Below are 21200 nucleotides of genomic sequence, written 5' to 3'. Positions count from 1 at the left end.
TTCTCTACCTTCTTAAGGTTATTGCTTTTCTTGTTCTTCTACTGTTGGTAAAGCATCCTTGAGCACTGGCAATATATAAAATAAATAATGGCGCAGTAGGTAGTGCTGTCGCCTCACAACAAGAAGGTCGCTGGTTCGAACCTCAGCTCAGTTGGCATTTCTGTGTGGAGTTTGCATGCCATCGCGCGGGTTTCCCCCACAGTCCAAATACATGTGGTACAGGTGAACTGGGTAGGCTAAATTGTCCGTAGTGTATGAGTGTGTGTGTGGATGTTCCCCAGAGATGGGTTGCGGCTGGAAGGGCATCCGGATTAATGAAGGGACTAAGCCGACAAGAAAATGAATGAATAACTGAGCTGTCGATATATGACCTACAGTATTCTCATAAAAGATATCTGCTATTACAGTGATAGTGTTGGCTTAGTACTTTCCATTTGCATGTCACGTTGATCACAATTCATTTTTTTCATCAACTTCTTTATGCGGTTAAACTGTTAGAATTACATCATTATTATAATACCTAATTACCAGGGCTAATAAAAATTTTAGGCCTTAAAAAGTCTTACATTTACTAAAGTATTGTGTTGTGGGTCTTAATTTTTTTAACAAGTGTACATTTTCCTCTATTCATGTTTTGCTACTCAGCCTGTCCAAAACATATACAATCACTAACAATCCATCTCAATAAAACTTTAAACTTTTCATTCAAAAAGGTCATTTTAACTTTATTTATCATAATGGTTTTATTAATTTCCTCACAATAACATTTGTTTAGATAAGCTCCATGTATTTTCTGCTGAGGATATCGACTTGGACAGATTGTTGTGTGTAGATTTATTTTAGTAGAGTTTTTAAAACTTTCAAAACATTTGTTCATTTTTTTAAATTACTTTTTAAAGGTTATTTTGGAAAAAAAAAGTATGAATAAAACTAGAGCTTTTGCTAAGAAATATATATATATATATATATATATATATATATATATATATATATATATATATATATATATATATATATATATATATTTTTTTTTTTTTTTTCATGATTCATTTATTATTGTATTATTAAATTAAAATATATTTTTTGAAAGGGCAAATTATAATCTTTTCCATCTGGGCCATTTGAAAAATTTCTTTATGTCAGAAAGCTTGGATGCCCCCAATATTAAATATTCTGAATGAAATGGACACTAAAATAATTAATTGTTATAAAACATTGTACAGTATTCTAAACTATGTGATGTTGCTGTGGGATGTTGTGAGACAATACAAACACATTCTAGTGGGACAATAACGTTTAGCATTGCACTGACTACAGCTGGCCAACAAACTAGTCTAAAAATGACTTTTGCTGTTTAAGAAATGGATTACTCATGCTGATGATGTGCAAACATTTGAGTGTAAAGTTTGTCAGTATTGACCATATTCTTCACGTACCAGCAGGTGCCGCCATTGGACGGTATTAGGCATGGGACAATGACAGTTTTCAAGGTATACCGCGGTTTAAAAAAAGTTTTAAAACCAATATTTTTGCTGTACCATCGTTACGTTTTTTACATTTTGTTTGAAGATTTTAAGGACAACAGTGTCTCCAGCAGAAAATACATCCAAAGATGCTGTTTTAAATGGTAAAAAAAAATCATTTGAATTATTTAGCCTGACATGTTTACTGCTCCAAAATACTTTCAAAGTTTCTCAAGTGAAAATATGTTGTGTTCAAAGGGGAAAAAAAAGTTTAGGTTTTTTAACCAGACATTTAAAAAGAATATATTTATAAATGGTAATCACAGTACTGAGAAATCATGATATTTTTAGTCAAGTTTATCACACCGTCAGAATCTTATACTGGTCTGTGACGGACTGAGCCAGCACACATAGTAAGGGGCATACAAAAAGTAGATTTTTTAAAATAATTATTTTTAATAAAGTCAAAAAATTTCTCAAAAACTCAAATAATAAATAAATGAAACAATTAAATCAATTGAAAAATCAATAAACTAAACAAAGAAAACAAAAAACTGAGTTCAAACCAAATTAATCATGAATAAACCAAAAACAGAACTCCTTGAAATGACAAGACAGACCACATTTATACCAGAGGGACTAGTCCACAGTAAACAAGAAGGGGGAGACAAAAACAGACAACAACAATAAACCAAGTCAAATATCTAAATACAAATCTAAATATTAGTTAAATAAATTCTAAATGAAGCAAAACTAAATATAAATCTGAACAAACACTGCAAATCATTAATGAACTTAAACTAAAGATCAGCTCTCCCTCCAAGCCATTAAGCCAATGGTATCGATTGGCGGAACCAATAGATGCCACTTGGCGGCACGTCTGCCCTTTAGTTTGTTGGACTACATCCAGAAACTCCGTTCCTCGTCGACACTGCAGCACGGTAACTTAAACTCAAAACAAAACTAAATTAACAAAACATACACCACACTGGCCATCACATGGTCCATGCTTAATGCTGCTTGATGTTGCAAAGTCAATCATTCATTCATTTTCTTGTCGGCTTAGTCCCTTTATTAATCGGGGGTCGCCACAGCAGAATGAACTGCCAACTTATCCAGCAAGTTTTTATGCAGCGCATGCCCTTCCAGCCACAACCCATCCCTGGGAAACATCCACACACTCAATCATACACACACTCATATACTACGGACAATTTAGTCTACCCAATTCACCTGTACCGCATGTTTTTGGACTGTGGGGGAAACCGGAGCACCCGGAGGAAACCCATGGGAAGGCAGGGAGAACATGCAAACTCCACACAGAAACGCTAACTAAGCAAAGGCTCGAACCAGTGACCTTCTTGCGGTGAGGCGACAGCTTTATCTACTGTGCCTCTGCTTCGCCCCTGTTGCATCAAGTCATATTTTCTAATTTAATTATTTTTCTTTGTATGTATAGACATGAACACATTTGTTTGTGGAGAAAGTAGCCGTTTATTAGTCCTAGTCATTTCTCCAATAGGCAACTGAAGCTTTAAAACAATAGCATATGAGATCAGTGCCCCATTTCAGAAAGGAGGTTGAGTGAAAACTCAGAGCATTTTAACCCTGAAATGAGAGAAACTCTGGTATTTGCTTATCAAAATGGCAAGTTTGTGAAATTCGAGAAAGCAGGGTAAGTCAAGCCTGTTTCTGAAAGAGAGGTAACTTGGTAACATACTCTGTGAACCTAACCTGGTCAGCAGGTTTTATTCTCTTAACTCTGTTTTGAGTTTCTGTCGGTCTCCTTTTCTTTTCTTTTTTTTTAAAAATGAAGCAGTATTTCTCACTTAGCCTTACATATTCAGCCACCTATTTTTATGTGCATTTTGGATAGGCTATGAGCGTAAAAAAAAAAACAGTTGATGGAAACATCATGATGCACATAACTTTTGAAATATAGGCATGAAAAAACATGCGCTAAATCTTCACCACATGTTCATTGTGTGCTGACATTGTCCTCTGAGGTGAAAGTCATTTATTAAACACAGAAAAGATTCATGTAGTTTTTCCTACCGCAGTAAATTCTGTTTTTACTGTTGAGATTTGGCGCCAGTTAATCAGGAAGTGACGATTTTGTTCTTTTTGATTCATTACATGGAAACACTGCATTCATTCATTTTCTTTTTGGCTTAGTCCCTTTATTAATTGGGGGTCGTCACAGCGTAATGGACTGTGTACGTTTTGTTCATTTGTTTTCCATTTTTAAACGAAATAAAGGAAAGGAAAAAAATGGCGTTTTTCTTTTGCTTACGAGAAAACGAAAAAACGAGATTTTGGCTGGATTTTCGTTTTTTGGTTTAAGGTAGGAGAACGGATAAACGTCTTCAAAATTCCTTTTACACATGTAGGCGGTGCTGAAAAAATAGTGCCTAGTAGTTCCGATAAACAGATGAGCTCGCTGCATGTGCGTTGCGCTAATAATTTGACATTGCTCTTCTTGAGAAAGTGCTACAGCGGGCCCTGCTTATTTCACATATAAGGTTGGTGATAAGTAATTTTTTTATTTATTTTTTGCACATTATTTTGACAGTAAATAAGGCACCCAGTATTTCTGATGCTCAGTCTCTTTTATGGCTACACTAATGAATTAGAGGACACAATCTCAAACAAAACTTGAAGCTTGTTTACATTATCTAAAGTCATTTCTCACAGGTTGTAAAGCTTATATATTTTCGTTTTAATATGCAAATAATTTTCTTTAATTTATTATAGGCCTATTGTCCCTCATTGCATAAAATAATCAGCCTTTGTATTTAATATTTGTAAATTGTCCATCCAGTTTGACTCAAGCTAAACAACATTTTGGCCTGTTTTGCTTATTAAATGAGTGATTTTCAAGGAGAAACAAATCATCCATTCACACAGTTTTGTATAGGACCTGTGTGAACAAAAATATACACTTCATCGTAGCCTATAGGAAAATGTATCTGTTTAGAAACAATTTTGTTTGGTATAATTAAAAATATTAAAAATACAATAAAAATAAAAAGGAAGAATAACATTTGAAGTGCTTCAAAATAATATTCACAATACGCTGCATGCAGCGCCAAAACACAAACTGTTTTTTAGTTTAATAAAATAATAATATGAAATTAAAATGAAATATTCATACTTCCATAACCTGTATTATAACTGTATTTATCTAAATGACAAATCATCCGTTGCGCTGGTCAGTTTCACTTTTAATCAAAGGTGTGCCAGAACAGCCTTTACAGACTCTTCTAAAAATGAGAATATTTACAGATTACCTCGGAATAAGAACTCGGTCTGTGAAGGATGCAGAACACAGAAACTCGTTGAGAATGGAGATGCATGTTAGATGTTTTATATCCCTTTAGATATTGTAAATAAGCAACAAGTTTTTATTGAGATTGTGTCATGTCTTTTCTTTGACGCACGCGCTGAACAGCTCCGAAAAGGCGCTTCTATTTAGCTTGTAGCCTAAATAATAGTTTAGATTTTATTACATATAATGTTCCATTACTTTAAATGTATAATGTTTTTTAATATTTATGGATTATATAAAATATATAGTTTATATAAATGCGCTTTGATCATTCAAGGATCATAATGCGTTGCATATTCTTCTTATTCTTCATTAGGCTTGATCCGTAAATTGTGTATTTTATAAACTGATCGTTTATAAGGACTAAGCTATTAATAACTGTAATTCCCGCATGGAAAAGTCTTGATGAAAGAAATAAAGAGAACTTAATTCGGCATAGGCATATAGTGTGCTTATTTCTGCGCGCTTTACCAAATTACCTTTTTTTTATGCAGTAAATGCATCTGGCAGCACCGAAAAGAACAAATGTCAAGTTATTAGCGCAGCGCACAGACAGCTAGCTTGTCTGTTAGTCTGAACCAGGGCTTTTCAAACTATTCATTGCACATCCACCAATCCTATTGTATTTTATTTAGGATAAACCACTTATTTAAAATATTCCGCAGCCTGTATATATATATGTATATGTGTGTGTGTGTGTGTGTGTATATATATATATATATATATATATATATATATATATATATATATATATATATATATATATAAATAATGCCACAATAATAACAGCAACAAATAACAAAAAAATAAGACAGACCTACTTTGGTGTTGCATTAAAATCTTAAAGAGCGTTTTACGGGTTGCCTGCGTACTCTCCAATACACCACTGAATTATAATGTCATAATATTTAATAATTTAATAATTATGTTTAAGATAAACACCTGACCTCCATTTAATAAATACTTATTTGCCATATTCTGTAAATTTGAAGTTTAAAGTTTAAGTTAAATAATATAAGTAAATAACTAAGTAAATAATAATATTAATAATGATAATATTATAATAATAATAAAAATAATAATAATAAATTATTATTTTATACAGAGTATTATTTAGGCCTACAGTAGCCCTGAAACAATCATGTAAACCAGTTGCTGCTCGGAAATGGCTATCTTTGCTCAGCATCAGGTGCACAGCAGCAAGAAGCTTGCCAGTGAACTATGACCTTATTTTAATGACAAATGTCTAAGAATACTGCTGATTTAAGACTTTTTTAGGTTCGGCTCTCGAATTAGTAAGGTTATGAGTAAATGTTATTTAAAATATTTAAAGCCTGTCATCTAGCCTACAATAACAGCAAATTTAGCAATAAAAAAATAATAAGACAGGCCTACTTTGGCGTTGCAATAAAATAGTATTAATTATAAAATAAATAATTACAATATATAGTTAAAATAGGAAGAAATAAATGAAAACAAATGGTACCCTTTGTTTTTATAGCAGGGCCCAAAGTGTTCTTATTTTGGTTCTGCTAACAACTATTAAAAAGAAAAAAAAAAACACACCAAACAATAAAAACACTAGTAACTGATAATAATAATAATAATAATTATTATTATTATTATTATTATTATAAAGCCCTTGCTCTGAAACAATCATGCAAACCAGGTGCTCCTCGGAAATGGCTATCTTTGCTCTGCATCAGGTGCACAGCAGCAAGAAGCTTGGCAGTAAACTATGACCTTATTTTAATGACAAATGTCTAAGAATACTGCTAATTTACGTTTTTATTTAATTTATACATACGCAATGAATGTAAGCCTGCTAACTGTGTGTGGTTCAAATGATAGAATATGTAAACTTTGTTTATATATATAATTAAATAATAATAATTAAAAGCCTGCGTGTAAGGCTTTTATTTTGAGGGTGACGTCACGAGCGCAGATTTGGTTAACCAATTAGAGGAAAGTGGGCGTTTCAGCACCGCCTACATGTGTAAAATGAATTTTAAAGTCGTTTATCCGTTTTCCTACCTTAAACCAAAAAACGAAAATCCAGCCAAAATCTCGTTTTTTCGTTTTCTCGTGAGCAAAAGAAAAACGGAAAAACGGCCGTTTTCTCCATTTCCTTTATTCCGTTTGAAAATGGAAAACAAATTAACAAAACGTACACGGACCTAACCGGACCATACACTGACCGTTTTTGTTTTCTGGTGATTTTATTTTTTGCTATTCAAAATAAAAAATCTAATAATTTTTGAATTTTGGTTTTTCGTTTTTCACCACGAAAAAAAAAAAAGAGCCGTTTTTTCATTTTCGTTTTAAAAACGCCAGAAGGTTATGAGTAAGCCCACATAAAATCTGTGCACAGAAATCCGCAGAATTTTAGCCCATCATTGAGTCTATTTATTTACTTGTATAAATGTGTGTACATTTATTTTTTTTTTTTCAGTTTTTTTAATTAATTTCAATAATATTATTAACTAATATCAAAATGTTTATTTAATTTATCTACAATACAGTGTGTAAAGTAATATTTTCTGTCTTTTAGTAGAGATATTATAGAAGAGACTTGCTTTGTTTACCAAACAAGTGGATCTAGACAGATTTGCTTTGTAAAAAGCTTTTAATTAAGATACTGCCAAAATAAAACCACATAAATGCGCAGTTTTTATTTTATTTATTTTTTATACTAAATTCTCAGAAGAAATAGCAAAAAAGGTCAAGATTCTGTTTGGCCCTAGTTATGAGGTAAAATCTGAAAGAAAAGAGAAACCGGTGTGTAAATTGAAAATAATCACTTCATGGACTCAAGCAGTCAGGCAGGAACTAAAAGATAAACTTACGTAAAGTACGCCAGCACCTTTACTGAACAAATTCCAGTTTGTGCATTAAAAAAGGTTGGCTATAAGAGATTCTATGATGATGAAAATGTGTGTGAATGCACAAACCAGCAGGCTGAGCACACTGCAGAACGTCTAAAATGTTGTTTTGGTCATTCTAAAACACCTGAACCATTTCAGTATTCATGTTATTATATTATTAATGATCTCCAGAGCGTCTGGAGTGTGTCAAGAGTGTCTGTTCTCTGCATCTCATGGCTTCAAACGCCACCACATGTTCATTGTCCTCTGAGGGGAAAGTCATTTATTAAATAAGCAAAAGATTCATGTAACTATTTCTACCGTAATAAATTCTGTTTTTACTGTTGATACTTGGAACCAGTTAATCAGGAAGTGACGATTTTGTTCTCTTTGATTTATTGGATGGAAACGCGGATTTATTTGTGTATTTTTCATACAATATTCCAGTTTTGCAAATAAATTTAGTTCTCATTTTTGGATGGAAACACAGCTATTACCAACATTTCAGTCTCACAAAGAACAGTACGTCACGTATGAGAATGGCTTGGCCTTTAATGAATAATTAGCTTAACATTACAGACCTTCGACAGGGACATGTACTGTAACTATGAAAGCCTTCTCACATTCTTCGGTCCATGGAATCGGATTCTTTATGGCTTTAGCCATGTCTTCTAAAGACATTCCTCTCAGACTTCCCTCACATAAATTGGGACCCAACTTCATTGGACCATTTCCCATAATCAAGGTGCTCAGTCTAGTGTTGGTTCAACTCAAATTAAGTCTAAGTTTAAAAACATTCATCCAGTCTTTTTTTTCAGGTGTCTAAGATCAAACCCATGCTTCTCTCCCCACTGCACCCCATAACCTCTGCTCCTCTGCCTCCCAGACTGGTTGAGGGTGCACTCACATACACAGTGCACTGGCCCCTGCATGTGAGGAGGAGAGGTAGAGAGGTTATCAGTATCGGGTAGACTGGAAAGTTTATGGTCCACAGGAAAGATGTTGGATTCCGGCTCTGAATATTCTGGACCGCTCTCTCATTGATCAGTTTCATTAGTTCCATAGTAAGTCTTTAGGGAATGCCAGGGGCCGTTCTTGAGAGAGGGGGTACTGTCACCGTACCTCACGCTTTTGCTCTCTTCTCCTGTTCTGGGTTACAGATTATCTCATGTCATCTGCTTTTATTTGCAGTCACAGGAGCTCTCGTTTCCCTTTTTTCCTGTTTATACCACATCATTCCCTTCATGTTTGTCAGTATGTTATCGATAATTTGTGTGCATATTATTTTGTTACTCACCCTGTATTTTTGTCCAGGACCGCTAGTGAGTGAGTGTCTGGTTGTTTTTTCCCATGAAACTTTATCAGCGCTCACCCGACCGGGTCTTTACTTTGATTTTTGCTTTTTCCGGTTCTTACTCTTTAATAAACCCTTGATGTTTTTCTGCATTTGATTCAGTTTTTTTTTTTTTTTTTGTTTTTTTTACTTATGACACAAGAATTTTCTTTCTCATTTGTGTTTACATGTCTTTAGATTTTGGCATGATGTCTAGCTTTTGAGGCTCTTTTGGTCTACTTCAGACAGGTCCTATTTAGGTAATTTCTTGATTGAGAACGTGTGGTAGTTATCAGGTCTGGGTGTGGCTAGAGAACTTGAACCCGGTGTGATAAATAAAGTTATGTTTAATGGGGAAAAACATTTTCACACAAGTCTGTGTAGTTCAGTGTTTTGTCTTCCTTTTAAGAATAAAATTCTTCATTTAAAAACTGCACAATGCATTTAGTTATGTTATCTTTGTCTAATATTTACATTTGTTTGATGATCTGAAACCGTTAAGTGTTAGTATTCTGCATTGCATTCGTTACATGCAGATTACTAAACCAGAGAACATTTGTCATCTAAAGGTGCAGGTTTAAGGCTTTATGCAGATGTTATGCAGATATGTCTCATGTCTGTGGGGCAAATATTCTCAGAGATTCAGCTGCTTTTTTTTTCTGACAGGTTTACCAGTCAGGCACAGAATGAAAAAGCGTTCCCTATCTGCTTTACAAGTTTTTCAAAAACATGTTGTTTTGTGTGATTACGAATATTGTAAGGTCCGGCCCACTGGTCCAACGGCGGCAGCCAATGGCACGGCAGAAGGGTCTTTGCGCGTCACTATCTTTTCATAAACAGCAGACATTACAATAAAGTAAAATACACCTCTTATGTATTATCTCATAATTTTATCTGACTCCATGTTATATATATTATTTATAATAGGTAATAATAATGATGATTTATAATTTGTTAATTTAGACGGAATTTAGATGAATGTTTGAACCGTTTGTCATCACTAGTAACTATTACATTCGTTCATTCGGGTGCTCATGTCGCTCAGAGAAATCGCCTCGGCCGAAGGCGTCCCTCACGGTCACACTCCGGTCAGTCTCGTATATTAAACAGAGGTAAATTGACTAATACTTTAGATGGCCGCTACCAGTGCGCTCGTTCTAAAATACTTTAATTAGTCCCGCTTAGGTGTACACCTTTGAGTTAGGATAATCACCATTTCTAATTAGAGGTTAGGGCATTAATATAAATGTACCCGACTACTGGACTCTATAGTAACTTTGGTTTTCACCAAGCCCATGGTTTCCCATATGAACTTAATTTAGAATAATATTACCTTCAAACAAAGGTTGGGTACCCAATCTAGGTTAGTCGTGCAACACCTTGTTGACCTAGACGGAAGTTATCGCCCTTTCCACCTAAGTACACATGAATCAATATCAAGAGTCGGCCGGATCGCTAAAACACAATTAGTGTGCCCAATGCTCCATCTCAATTGGATTTTAGTCCGTCTACTGACCTGACGCAAGACGTGCGGAAACAAGGATACAGCGTAATCTACTTGAATTAATAATTACAGAGTGAGCAAAATATGTTCAAACATAACAATTTATTAAACAGGTAAACAAAGGTAATCATTCAAATCCAATTCAAACAACAGACAAAATATAATCTAATCTAAAACAATAAAAATGTCATCAAATTAATCAAATCAAATCTGTAAACATAATGAAAAGAGGTTTTAGAAATGTTTACCTGGAGATGAAAACTACACACAGAAGTTGTGCGGGATATCTGCATACAGATTCCCTGACTTCTCTGCCACCTTCTCTTAAATACCCATTTTTGCACCTCAGGGTGTTCCTTTGATATTTACCATTTCAACATCACTCTATTGATATAGAAGTTTCGTGTTCTTTTGTTTTAGTGGGAAGAGGTCTTGGCCGGGGTTCTCGTGATATTAGCATTTGGTTGTTCCTTTGTTTTGGGTAGAAGGGGGTTTGGGCTGTGATGCTTGATTTACAGTTTTATTACTGGTCCTAAGGCGAGTATTTTAACGTTTAAAGGAGTGAGACCTTCTTTGCCAGACCCACCGGAACCTTCAATGTGTTGACATTTGAATTTCTTAAGACAGAGATGAAAAGAAGAAATGCATGTCAGTAGATAAGTGTCCGTGAGAGGTTTCGTTCCCACACTGAGGGTGGTGGGTGAGAGTTCTTTGATGTTTATCAGGTGTCTGTTCCTGTTAGGGCCTGAATATTTGATCATTTACAAAAGCAGTCTTACAGTAATCATTTCTGATATCAACCTTACAGTAATCATTTCTGATACCAGCCTTACAATATATACAAATAGAAACTGGCCATTTACAGCTTTCAAATTTATGTCTCATCAATATGACCAAAATGCTCTGGGATTAATCATATAAGTATCCGCTTAAATGTGTTTGTGTGTAATGGACACTAGGAGGTTAATATGACAAGATCAATCTAAATATGATCTGCTGTTTTTACATTTAATGTGCATCGAATTAAAGTTTTCACTTCCTTTTCACTGAGAGTTTTAATGATTTACTAAAAGCTGCACTTTTTTTTTATTATTTCAGACCTAGTTAAAGAGTATGAGAGGAGTAAAGAGGAGGAACATCATGTCAAAATTGAAGACAAAACTCATTTAGAGACTGATGATATTTTAAAAATGAGAGACAAGCGTTGTTTTACCTGCAGTCAGTGTGGGAAGAGTTTGGCAAACAAAAGCAAACTAAAGATCCACATGAGGATCCACAATAGGGAGAAACTATTCACATGCACTCAGTGTGGGAAGAATTTCAACCAATCATCAAACCTTAATCAACACATGAGGATCCACACTGGGGAGAAACTATTCACATGCACCCAGTGTGGGAAGAGTTTCAGCAACTCAACAAACCTTAATCAACACATGAGGATTCACACTGGAGAGAAACCATTCACATGTACTCAGTGTGGGAAGAGTTTCAGCCAATCATCAAACCTTAATCATCACATGAGGATCCACACTGGAGAGAAACCATTCACATGCAGTCAGTGTGGGAAGAGTTTCAGCCAATCATCATCCCTTAATCTACACATGATGATCCACACTGGAGAGAAACCATTCACATGTACTCAGTGTGGTAAGAGTTTCAGCCAATCATCAATCCTTAATATACACATGAGGAACCACACTGGAGAGAAACCATTCACATGCCTTCAGTGTGGGAAGAGTTTTAGCCAATCAACATCCCTTAATCAACACATGAGGATCCACACTGGGGAGAAACTATTCACATGCACCCAGTGTGGGAAGAGTTTCAGCAACTCAGCAAACCTTAATCAACACATGAGGATCCACACTGGAGAGAAACCATTCACATGCACTCAGTGTGGGAAGAGTTTCAGCCAATCATCAAACCTTAATATACACATGAGGATTCACACTGGAGAGAAACCATTCACATGCAGTCAGTGTGGGAAGAGTTTCAGCCAATCACCATACCTTAATCATCACATGAGGATCCACACTGGAGAGAAACCATTCACATGCAGTCAGTGTGGGAAGAGTTTCAGCCAATCATCATCCCTTAATCTACACATGAGGATACACACTGGAGAGAAACCATTCACATGTACTCAGTGTGGTAAGAGTTTCAGCCAATCATCAAACCTTAATATACACATGAGGAACCACACTGGAGAGAAACCATTCACATGCCTTCAGTGTGGGAAGAGTTTTAGCCAATCAACATCCCTTAATCGACACATGATGATCCACACTGGAGAGAAAGAGTTTATGTGCTTGAAGTGTGAGAATACTTTTATTACAGCTGCAGAATTGAAACGCCACCAGAGGGTTCACACTGGAGAAAAACCGTACAAGTGTTCACAGTGCAGTAAGAAGTTTGCTCGCTCAGGAACCCTGAAAACACATGAGAGGATTCACACTGGAGAGAAACTGTAGACATGATCAGTGTGTACAAAGTTTCACTTAATCAGGGGAGCTTAAGAAACACATGGGATGGTTTTTGGTAAGGCGCCGACACATGTAGCAGCTTAGAAAGAGCGCTTCCATACACACTGGTATTAATCCTCCTTTTTACATCATATATAATAACCTAAACCATATTTAAATGACATGGAGGAGGGACAAAAACAAAAAGGCTAGGACAAAACAACCAGTAAATCCTGAAAAAAATGAGAAATCAACAGATGAAAAATCCAAGACGGACGGGATAGCTGATAGCCTGTCACCTATCATTGCAGCAATATTTACAGACATCAAAGCTTTCCAGAAGAATATTAAATCTGATTTAACCGCCTTCCAAGATTCTCTCGCAAAAGATGTGAAAATGGAATTAAGTAACTGTAAACAAGAAGTCAATCAACAACTGGATGACCTTATCACGGACCTAAATGCAACGACAGAAAAGGTCAACGAAGTGGAGAAGTGAGTTGGAGAATTTTGGAGGAGAACATTGCTGAGATGAAAGAAATGCTCAATCAATCCATTCAAATACAAGAAAATTTAAAAGGGAAACTGTGAGATCTAGAAACACACTCCCGTAGAAATAATAATCAGATTTTTGGAATCCCGGAAGGAAGCATTCTGAATGAAAAGGGAATTAAGTTCTAAACACCACCGCCGGCAAAACTTAAAATCTTTTTGGAAAACGGGCCGATTATGTACAATTCAATGACGGAGGCATCAAGAGATCTGAAAGAAAAAGGACTGATAAACAGCGAATAAGAAACTATTATAGGAATCCCTGGGAAAGAGAAACAAAGACCTTGGCAAAAGGTTGGAGTGACATGGAAGAAAAGTAAGGAAAAACATCAAGCGAAGATCCGGGAAAAACTATGTGAATTTCAAAGGGACAACACTAGCTTTGTTTGAAAGGGTAAAACCTGACAGATCCTAACAAAAAACTCTAAGAGACTGGTAAATTTCGTTTTGACTTTTTATTTTAATTTTTTTTATAATGTATTTATTAATTTTTAAACAAAACAGATACAACAACAAACAAGTGAACAGAACCTGGGATGAAAGAAAAGAAAGAAAAAGGGGGGGGGGGGGGGGGGGCATTAATTAAAGTAGCGATATTGCATCCTTGTTAAATCAATCCTCTGATGATTATGGAGGTTATGTTTAAACCCATATGTAACAAAAATGGATCCCACCTCTCATGAAATAAAACATTTTTGCCATGTAGGACACAAGTTAAGTAGTCCAGTGGTACATATTCAAGTATTACCCTGTGCCATAAAGACTTTGTAGGAGTTTTGTCCATTATCCAGTTCAGGAGAATACATTTTCTTGCACAAAATGTCAGGAACTTGCAAAGTGTTTTTTTATGCTTGTCCATATTAATCTCGTCGAATATCCCAAGCAGCACATGCTTGGGGTCACAACCAATATTAAAAGATAAAATTCCACTAATTTCTTGTTCAATCATGTCCCAGAACTTTTGAATTTCCCTGCAAAGCCAGAAACAATGAACCAGGTCTCCTTCCTTGGTTTTACATTTCAGACACATTGGTGACAACTCCTCTTTAAACTTGTGCCTCCGTGAGGGAGAGATGTGAGCTCGATGTAGAATTTTCAGTTGCATTGCTTTTACTCTGTTACATACACTTAGGGACATTGCATTTTTCCAAGCTTCCTTCCATTGATCATCTGTGATTTGTGTATCAAGGGTCCTTTCCCAAGTCTCTTTCAAGAAGCCCGTATTTAAAGAGCCACAATCCTTCAGAACTTTGTAGAAACAGCTTGTGGAATTGTCCCTGTATGAAAAAAGTTGTCTTTCCACAACTGAAATGTCCTGATTTTCGAGTACTGTAGTGTCTTTTTTCACAAAGTCTCTTAGTTGCAAGTAGCGGTAAAAATCTTGTCGCGGAATATTATATTTATTGGTCAGTTGGTCAAAAGACATTAAAATATTTCCATCAAACAAGTCATGTAATGTGGTGAGACCTTTTTGTGACCAGACTTTAAATTGTGGGTCTTCAGTTCCTGGCAGAAAGTCAAAATTATCACAGATGGGGTAAAGGTTGAGGTGAGTCGAGATCTCCCTTCCAAACGTTTTATAGATTGCCATGCTTTGATAGTACAAACCGTGATGGGATTATTGCAGGCCATTTTCACTGATTTACGTTTTTAAAAAAAAGCAAATTTCTGAGAGGGATTTTACAGAGTGAACTTTCAATGTCAAACCAAACTGCACTGGGTCCTTTATGTATCCAGTCAGAAATAAAGTGCAAATGTGCGCTTAATTGGTATTTTCGAATGTCTGGAAGGTCAAGACCAACTGCCGAGGATGAAAGCATTAAAGTTGAAATTTTTATACATGCTCTTTTGTTTGCCCAAATAAAAGAATTAAACCAGCCATTCAGTTTCCTAATGATTTTGTGTGTAAAATTGATCTGAATCATTTAAATGGGGTAGAGTATTCGCGGTAGTATATTCATCTTCAGAAGGGAGATCCGACCCATCCAAGAAATAGGGAGAATGTTCCATCTTTCTAGGTCCATTCGAATGCCTGTCAAACCTGTCAATCGTGTCTAAGAGATTTGGGGTAGAGGTTTCAGGATTTACCATGAATATAAGAATGTCGTCGGCATATAGAGCAATCTTGTGTGGTTTGTTTGCTACCATAAAACCATTAATTTTATTATTTTCCCGTACTGCTTCTGCTAATGGCTCTATTATTAAGGCAAACAGAAGGGGTGAGAGAGGGCAACCTTGCCTTGTTCCTTTCTCAATTTTGAACATAGAGGATCTACAGCCATTAGTAAGTACAGCACTAAAAGGCTAATTATACAAAGACCAAATCTATGTAACGTATGGAATAAAAAGGGCCATTCGATGCGATCAAACGCCTTTTCCGCATCTAATGAGATCACAAGACCTACTGATTGTTGTTTAGCAAATTGAATCACATTCAAAAGACATCGCATGTTATTTACCGAGTTACGGCCTACAATAAAGCCGGTTTGGTCATCCTTTACTAATATAGGAAGAAAGCCTTTAAGGCGGGTGGCCAAAATTTTTGAAAGGATCTTCAGATCTACATTTAGCAGTGATATGGGGCGATATGACGAACAGTACTTTGGTTGTTTTCCTTTTTTCAAAATTAAGGATATATTTGCCTCTCTCAGTGACTGTGGTAGGCGGCCTTTTCTAAAAGAGTAATTAAACATATTTAATAATGGATCCACTAATAAGTCTTTGAATTCCTTATAGAATTCACAACTAAGTCCATCTGGGCTAGGTGCTTTCCCAGATTGTAAACTCTTTATTGCTGCTAGAACCTCATTTTTAGATATAGGGGCATTAAGGGGTAATAACTGATCTTCAGATAACGTGGGGAGATTAAGTGTCGAGAAGAAAAGCTCTGTGGTTTGTGTTGTGTCCCCATTTAGTTCTGATTTGTAGAAATTCTCAAAATAATCTTTAAATGTATTATTAATGAATATGCTGTCCATAGAGTGTTTACCGTTACTGTCTATAATAGATTGTATAGATTGAGAGTCGGATTTTTTCTTTGTTAGGTGTGCTAAATATTTCCTAGCTTTATCCCCATGTTCATACATTTTCTGCTTAGCAAAGTGAATTTTCACTTCTGCCTGTTTTGTTAAAAGAGAGTCTAACGCAGACCTTAGCGCCATAATTTCCTTTAGTTTAACAGGGCTTGGTTTATTAATGTATGTTCTCTCAGCATCCCTAAGCTTAGACTCTAAAATCTCTTTTTGTTCCGCTTGTTTACACCTTTTACTATGTGTGTACTCTATTATAATGCCTCTAGAAAATGCTTTGGTTATTTCCCATAATAAGGATGAATCTTCAGTTGAGACCGAATTGATGGACATAAAAGTGTTGAATTCCTCTGTAAAATATGTAACAAAGTTATGATCAGCTAATATAAATGGATGAAATCACCAACCACTGGCTTTATTATTTTGATTTCCAAAGGAAAATTCAGTGAAAACTGCCGCGTGGTCAGATATTATTATATCTCCGATTTTGCAAGATGTTATGTGCTCCAACATATTTTTGGGAGAGAATAGATAGTCTATTCTCGTGTGACAACTATGAACTTTTGAAAAATAAGTGTACTCTCTCTCTGCAAGGTGGCAAGCCCTCCAAATATCTACATAATCAAAGTCTTCACACAGAGCCTTAAGTGTTTTAGCCTGTACTGATAGTAACGGTTTCCCTGCAGGGAATTTATCAATAATAGGACATAAATGGCAGTTAAAGTCACCCCCAATAAATAATGTTTTAACTCCCCAGTCTGCTAATTTGGCAAAGGCTTCAGTAAGAAAATTATTTGGGTGACCAGGAGGCCAATAAATATTCATGAAGGCAATTTCTTCCCCATGTAAAAGCCCTTTTAAAAGTACATAGCGCCCTCTAGTGTCTTTAATAACTTCCACCGATTGAAGTGGCACACCTTTTTTAATTCAAATAACTACACCCCTACTCCTTGAAGTAAAAGAGTAAAAATGGGCTTGGGCATAAACACCCCTGCGAAAGCTTAGTATGTTCTTGGTCATTTAAGTGGGTCTCTTAAAGTAATGCAACGTCCACCCCCTCCTTTTTTAGATAAGTCAGGACCTTTCTTTTCTTAATAGGTGTGTGAATTCCATTAACATTCCAAGTACAGACCTTCATTTTTACCATTTTAAGTATAAATTAAACATAATGTGACCCCCATTTATATAGATAAGGTTGCATGAATAGCGTACGAAAAGAAAGGAAAAAATAAAATAAAAAAGAAGGGAAAAAAAAACGAAAATGAAAAAAAATGGGGAGATAAAAAAGGGATTCATCCAAGTATACAACAAACACAAAACTGGAACAATAGAACAGTCATTAAACATCAAAATATTTCACACCATCTCTCGTTATGAGAGTAACTATGAATTAGAGGCCCCTTAACGACAAAAGGAACTACTAAGAAAACTCCTACCTAAATATTAAGCGGTAGTGCCGCTATAAACATCAGCATGATTTTAATAAACCGAACAGTACGCCTTATTGGCCAATATTTCTCAAATACCCAGATAAATTCACAATATCTGATTTCACGTTAATGTGTGAGTGTCTGTGGTATGAGTTGGCCGACTATCACGCAAGTGGTCTCCCATCAGGTGATTCAGGTACTATCGGTAGATGTTGCATACAACGAGTCTAGAAATGCCACAACAGCAGCTGGGTCATGAAACACCTTCACTGAGCCACGAAAGTTTACCTTGAGGAGGGCAGGGTAAATTTGCCTGTATTCCGCACCTATGGACTTCAGGCGTTTCTTGACTTTGTCGAAAATCCTGCAATTACGGAGAACGGACGCGGAGAAATCCTGAAAAATCATCACTGTGCTGTCTCCAAATTTTAAAGGAGAACCTCTGGATCCCAGCTCCCGCGAAGCATTTAACACACGTTGTTTGTCTTGGAAATTGTGAAATCTTACCAGGATAGGACATGGTCGTTGTGTGGCGGGGGGTTTCGGAGCGAGGGACCGGTGCGCTCTTTCTAACTTTATATGGCCCTCTTTTGTTGGGATGGCGAGGGTCTCAGGAAGCCATGACTCGAAGAATTGCGTTGGATTTTCACCTTCTATGCCCTCAGGTAATCCGACAATTCGGATATTCTGCCGTCTGCCCCTGTTTTCAAGGTCCCCTTTCATTCAAATCGTGCACAAGTTTCTCCAGACTTTGTAGTTTAGTTTTGAAAGGGGACAATTCGTCTTCCACCTCAGATATCCTGGTTTCTGCTTCTGCAATCCTTTTATTATGCTCGTCTAGCTCCGCGCGGTGCATTTGCAGTAGCTGTGATATCGGGTCCATTTTATCATCTATGAATTTAGAGATATTAGCTGTAATCTCCGCTACCACGTCCGACAGTGGGTTTGTGGATGAACTCGTGTTAGCACCGTCAGGATGTTCGTTAGCCTCTTCACGGCTGGTAAACTGCGTTTTTTTACGTAGCATATTTTTCGATTGCCTCAGAAAGTAGTCATCCATGTTCATACTGTAAAATACTGAGTCTGCGCGTGTAAAAACGTAACCTACTGAAAGTTTTAAAATAAAATATGACAACGTGACACTACCGCTTAACTACACACAGCCTTCCTTCAAACCGCCATCTTGGAACCAGTAAAGGGATATTATTAAAAACATATTGATTAATAGAAACATAAAAATAAAATTAATTATAGGTACATGATTACAACACAACAGTTATAAATCATTGTTATTAAGTATAATAAATATATATTAGCAAAAGGCATGCATTTCTTTTATCAGAGGGGTAATTATAACACATTAACACAATAGTAATCATAATAATAAACATTTAGCCGCAAAAGACAACATTTTATTATTCAGAGCAGAATGACTGTAACACATTAGTTATACATAACTATAATTCATATAGCTCATTATTATTTAGCAGCTATATCTTATGGGTACATCATTGTAGTAACAGTTATACATCATACAAACATAATAAACATTTAGCAACAAAAGGCAGGCAATTACAGCTTTTAATTTATTCTTACAATTCATACAGCTAATGAAGATTTAGCAGAGAAAGACTATAATTTTGTGTAAACTTTATTTTGTTTTAGGCTAAGAAATACGGGGGGAGGGGGCTGTTGATATAGAGGTAAAGTTGGTTTTATATTCGCACATTCATTCATTTAGAAGTCTCTATATTGTTTACCATGTTACTTTGAATATTCGATCGGAATTAGCATGCAAATATGATTTGAAAACAACACAAACAACTGTATATACAGTACATATGCATGTTCATATAGATACAGTTATTAAATTAAACACACATTCGAACAAATCAATGATTTCTGCAATCGTATCTCAAGTCTGTAATGTTAAACAGGGTGCGGGTCGTGATCTTTAACACTATGCACAAAACAGTGAACTTAGGGTGACTTTTGTTAAAATTCTTGTCATACAATAATAAATCAGCGTTAGGAGGCTAAGACTGTGACATAACAAAAGACTACAATAAACAAAACAGCTTTTATCAGTAGATTTAAACGTTGACAAAAAGAACTTACCTTGATCTGTTATATTGTGCTGTGCGCTCCTCAGAATACATCGTTGTTGTCATTCATTTGCATATGCCGCGACGCGATTGGCTCTCATCCATTCTGACAACTGGGAGCGAGAGCCAGACGATCCTGATCCAGGTTGCGCCACAGAGACTTAGTTAAAGGTCACCTACAGTAGTAGAAACGCTGAACTTTGTCTTAAAAGGTCTGCTACATAAACCCTTATGAAAGTTTGCTGTGAGAGAGACAGAAAGATAATAGAAACGCCCAACATGGGGCTCGAACCCACGACCCTGAGATTAAGAGTCTCATGCTCTATCGACTGAGCTAGCCGGGTATCTTATCTAAGACCTAGACACTGTTGACATCAATACCTTCCCTACCCGTGACAATGTTCTGCTAAATTCTGAATTCATCTTGTAACGCTGGACAGAACGAGGCCCAGGATCTATGCCCAGTGCACGTGTTAGCAGTTGCAAGCCTGCAAAATGCTTAATTCGTCCCTGGGTGGGCTTGAACCACCAACCTTTCAGTTAACAGCCGAACGCGCTAACCGATTGCGCCACAGAGACTTACTTAAAAGTCACCTACAGTGATAGAAAAGCTGAACTTTGTCTCAAAAGATCTGCTAAATGAACCCTAATGAACCTGCGCAATACACAAGGCGCAGCGCAATAGTCTTTTACTACTTTAAGCTCGGCGCAAGGGTCATTTTCAGGCTGTGCGCCACGCTGTTTGAATAGCAAATGCATTTGCGCTCAAATGTGCGCCCATAGGCGTTCTGGTCTAAAAAAGCAGGAGTGTTTTGGCGCGTTGCTATTTTAAGAAACTGTAAATAGTCTGATCTTTAGACCAGAACAAAGTCCGTCTATTGTCTGGCGCAAAGTGCGCCTGGCTTACACACTACACACAAGATGCAATACGCAAATATCTTTACATATGAAAAAGATATAATATATTAAGGATATATAATAAGGATATATATCTAGTATATAAATATAAATGATTAAAATATTACAAAACATTAATTTATAGCCTACATGAATTTAAAAACCACTGCCTTCATACTTTCTTCATCTCGGGAGGCTTTTTCAGTTCATTCAATTTTCTTTTGTATAATGTT

General features: G+C 36.0%; 2 protein-coding genes, 1 long non-coding RNA gene and 1 other non-coding gene across 6 annotated transcripts in view; 2 read left to right on the top strand and 2 right to left on the bottom strand.

Moving 5' to 3' along the window:
- Positions 1 to 21200, top strand: part of LOC110439496 (uncharacterized) — a 484284-nt gene that overhangs the window by 1266 nt on the left and 461818 nt on the right. The window lies entirely within an intron of this gene.
- The window catches only part of LOC148682319 (uncharacterized), a 164832-nt gene that overhangs the window by 118008 nt on the left and 25624 nt on the right, over positions 1 to 21200 (bottom strand). The window lies entirely within an intron of this gene.
- Positions 1 to 21200, top strand: part of LOC108183686 (uncharacterized) — a 30462-nt gene that overhangs the window by 4706 nt on the left and 4556 nt on the right. For 2 of the 3 annotated variants that reach the window (XR_015942562.1, XR_015942561.1), the window contains one exon: positions 11591 to 12643. Coding sequence is in view for 1 of the 3 variants with exons in the window: in XM_087250004.1 (XP_087106130.1) it covers positions 11591 to 12963 (1373 nt within the window). In the remaining 2 variants the exon portion in view is untranslated. Of the gene's footprint in view, positions 1 to 11590; positions 15386 to 21200 lie in introns of those variants that run through there. The other variant, XM_087250004.1, reaches the window with a different exon arrangement.
- On the bottom strand, positions 20576 to 20649 carry trnan-guu (transfer RNA asparagine (anticodon GUU)). The gene has a single exon. It is a non-coding gene; the product is annotated as a tRNA-Asn (tRNA).

The sequence above is a fragment of the Danio rerio genome, chromosome 4 (genome assembly GCF_052040795.2).
Source record: "Danio rerio strain M-AB ecotype USA chromosome 4, GRCz13ab, whole genome shotgun sequence".
Lineage (NCBI taxonomy): Eukaryota > Metazoa > Chordata > Actinopteri > Cypriniformes > Danionidae > Danio > Danio rerio.
The sequence above is the reverse complement of the archived record's forward strand: the minus strand, read 5'-3'. Positions and strand labels throughout refer to the sequence as shown.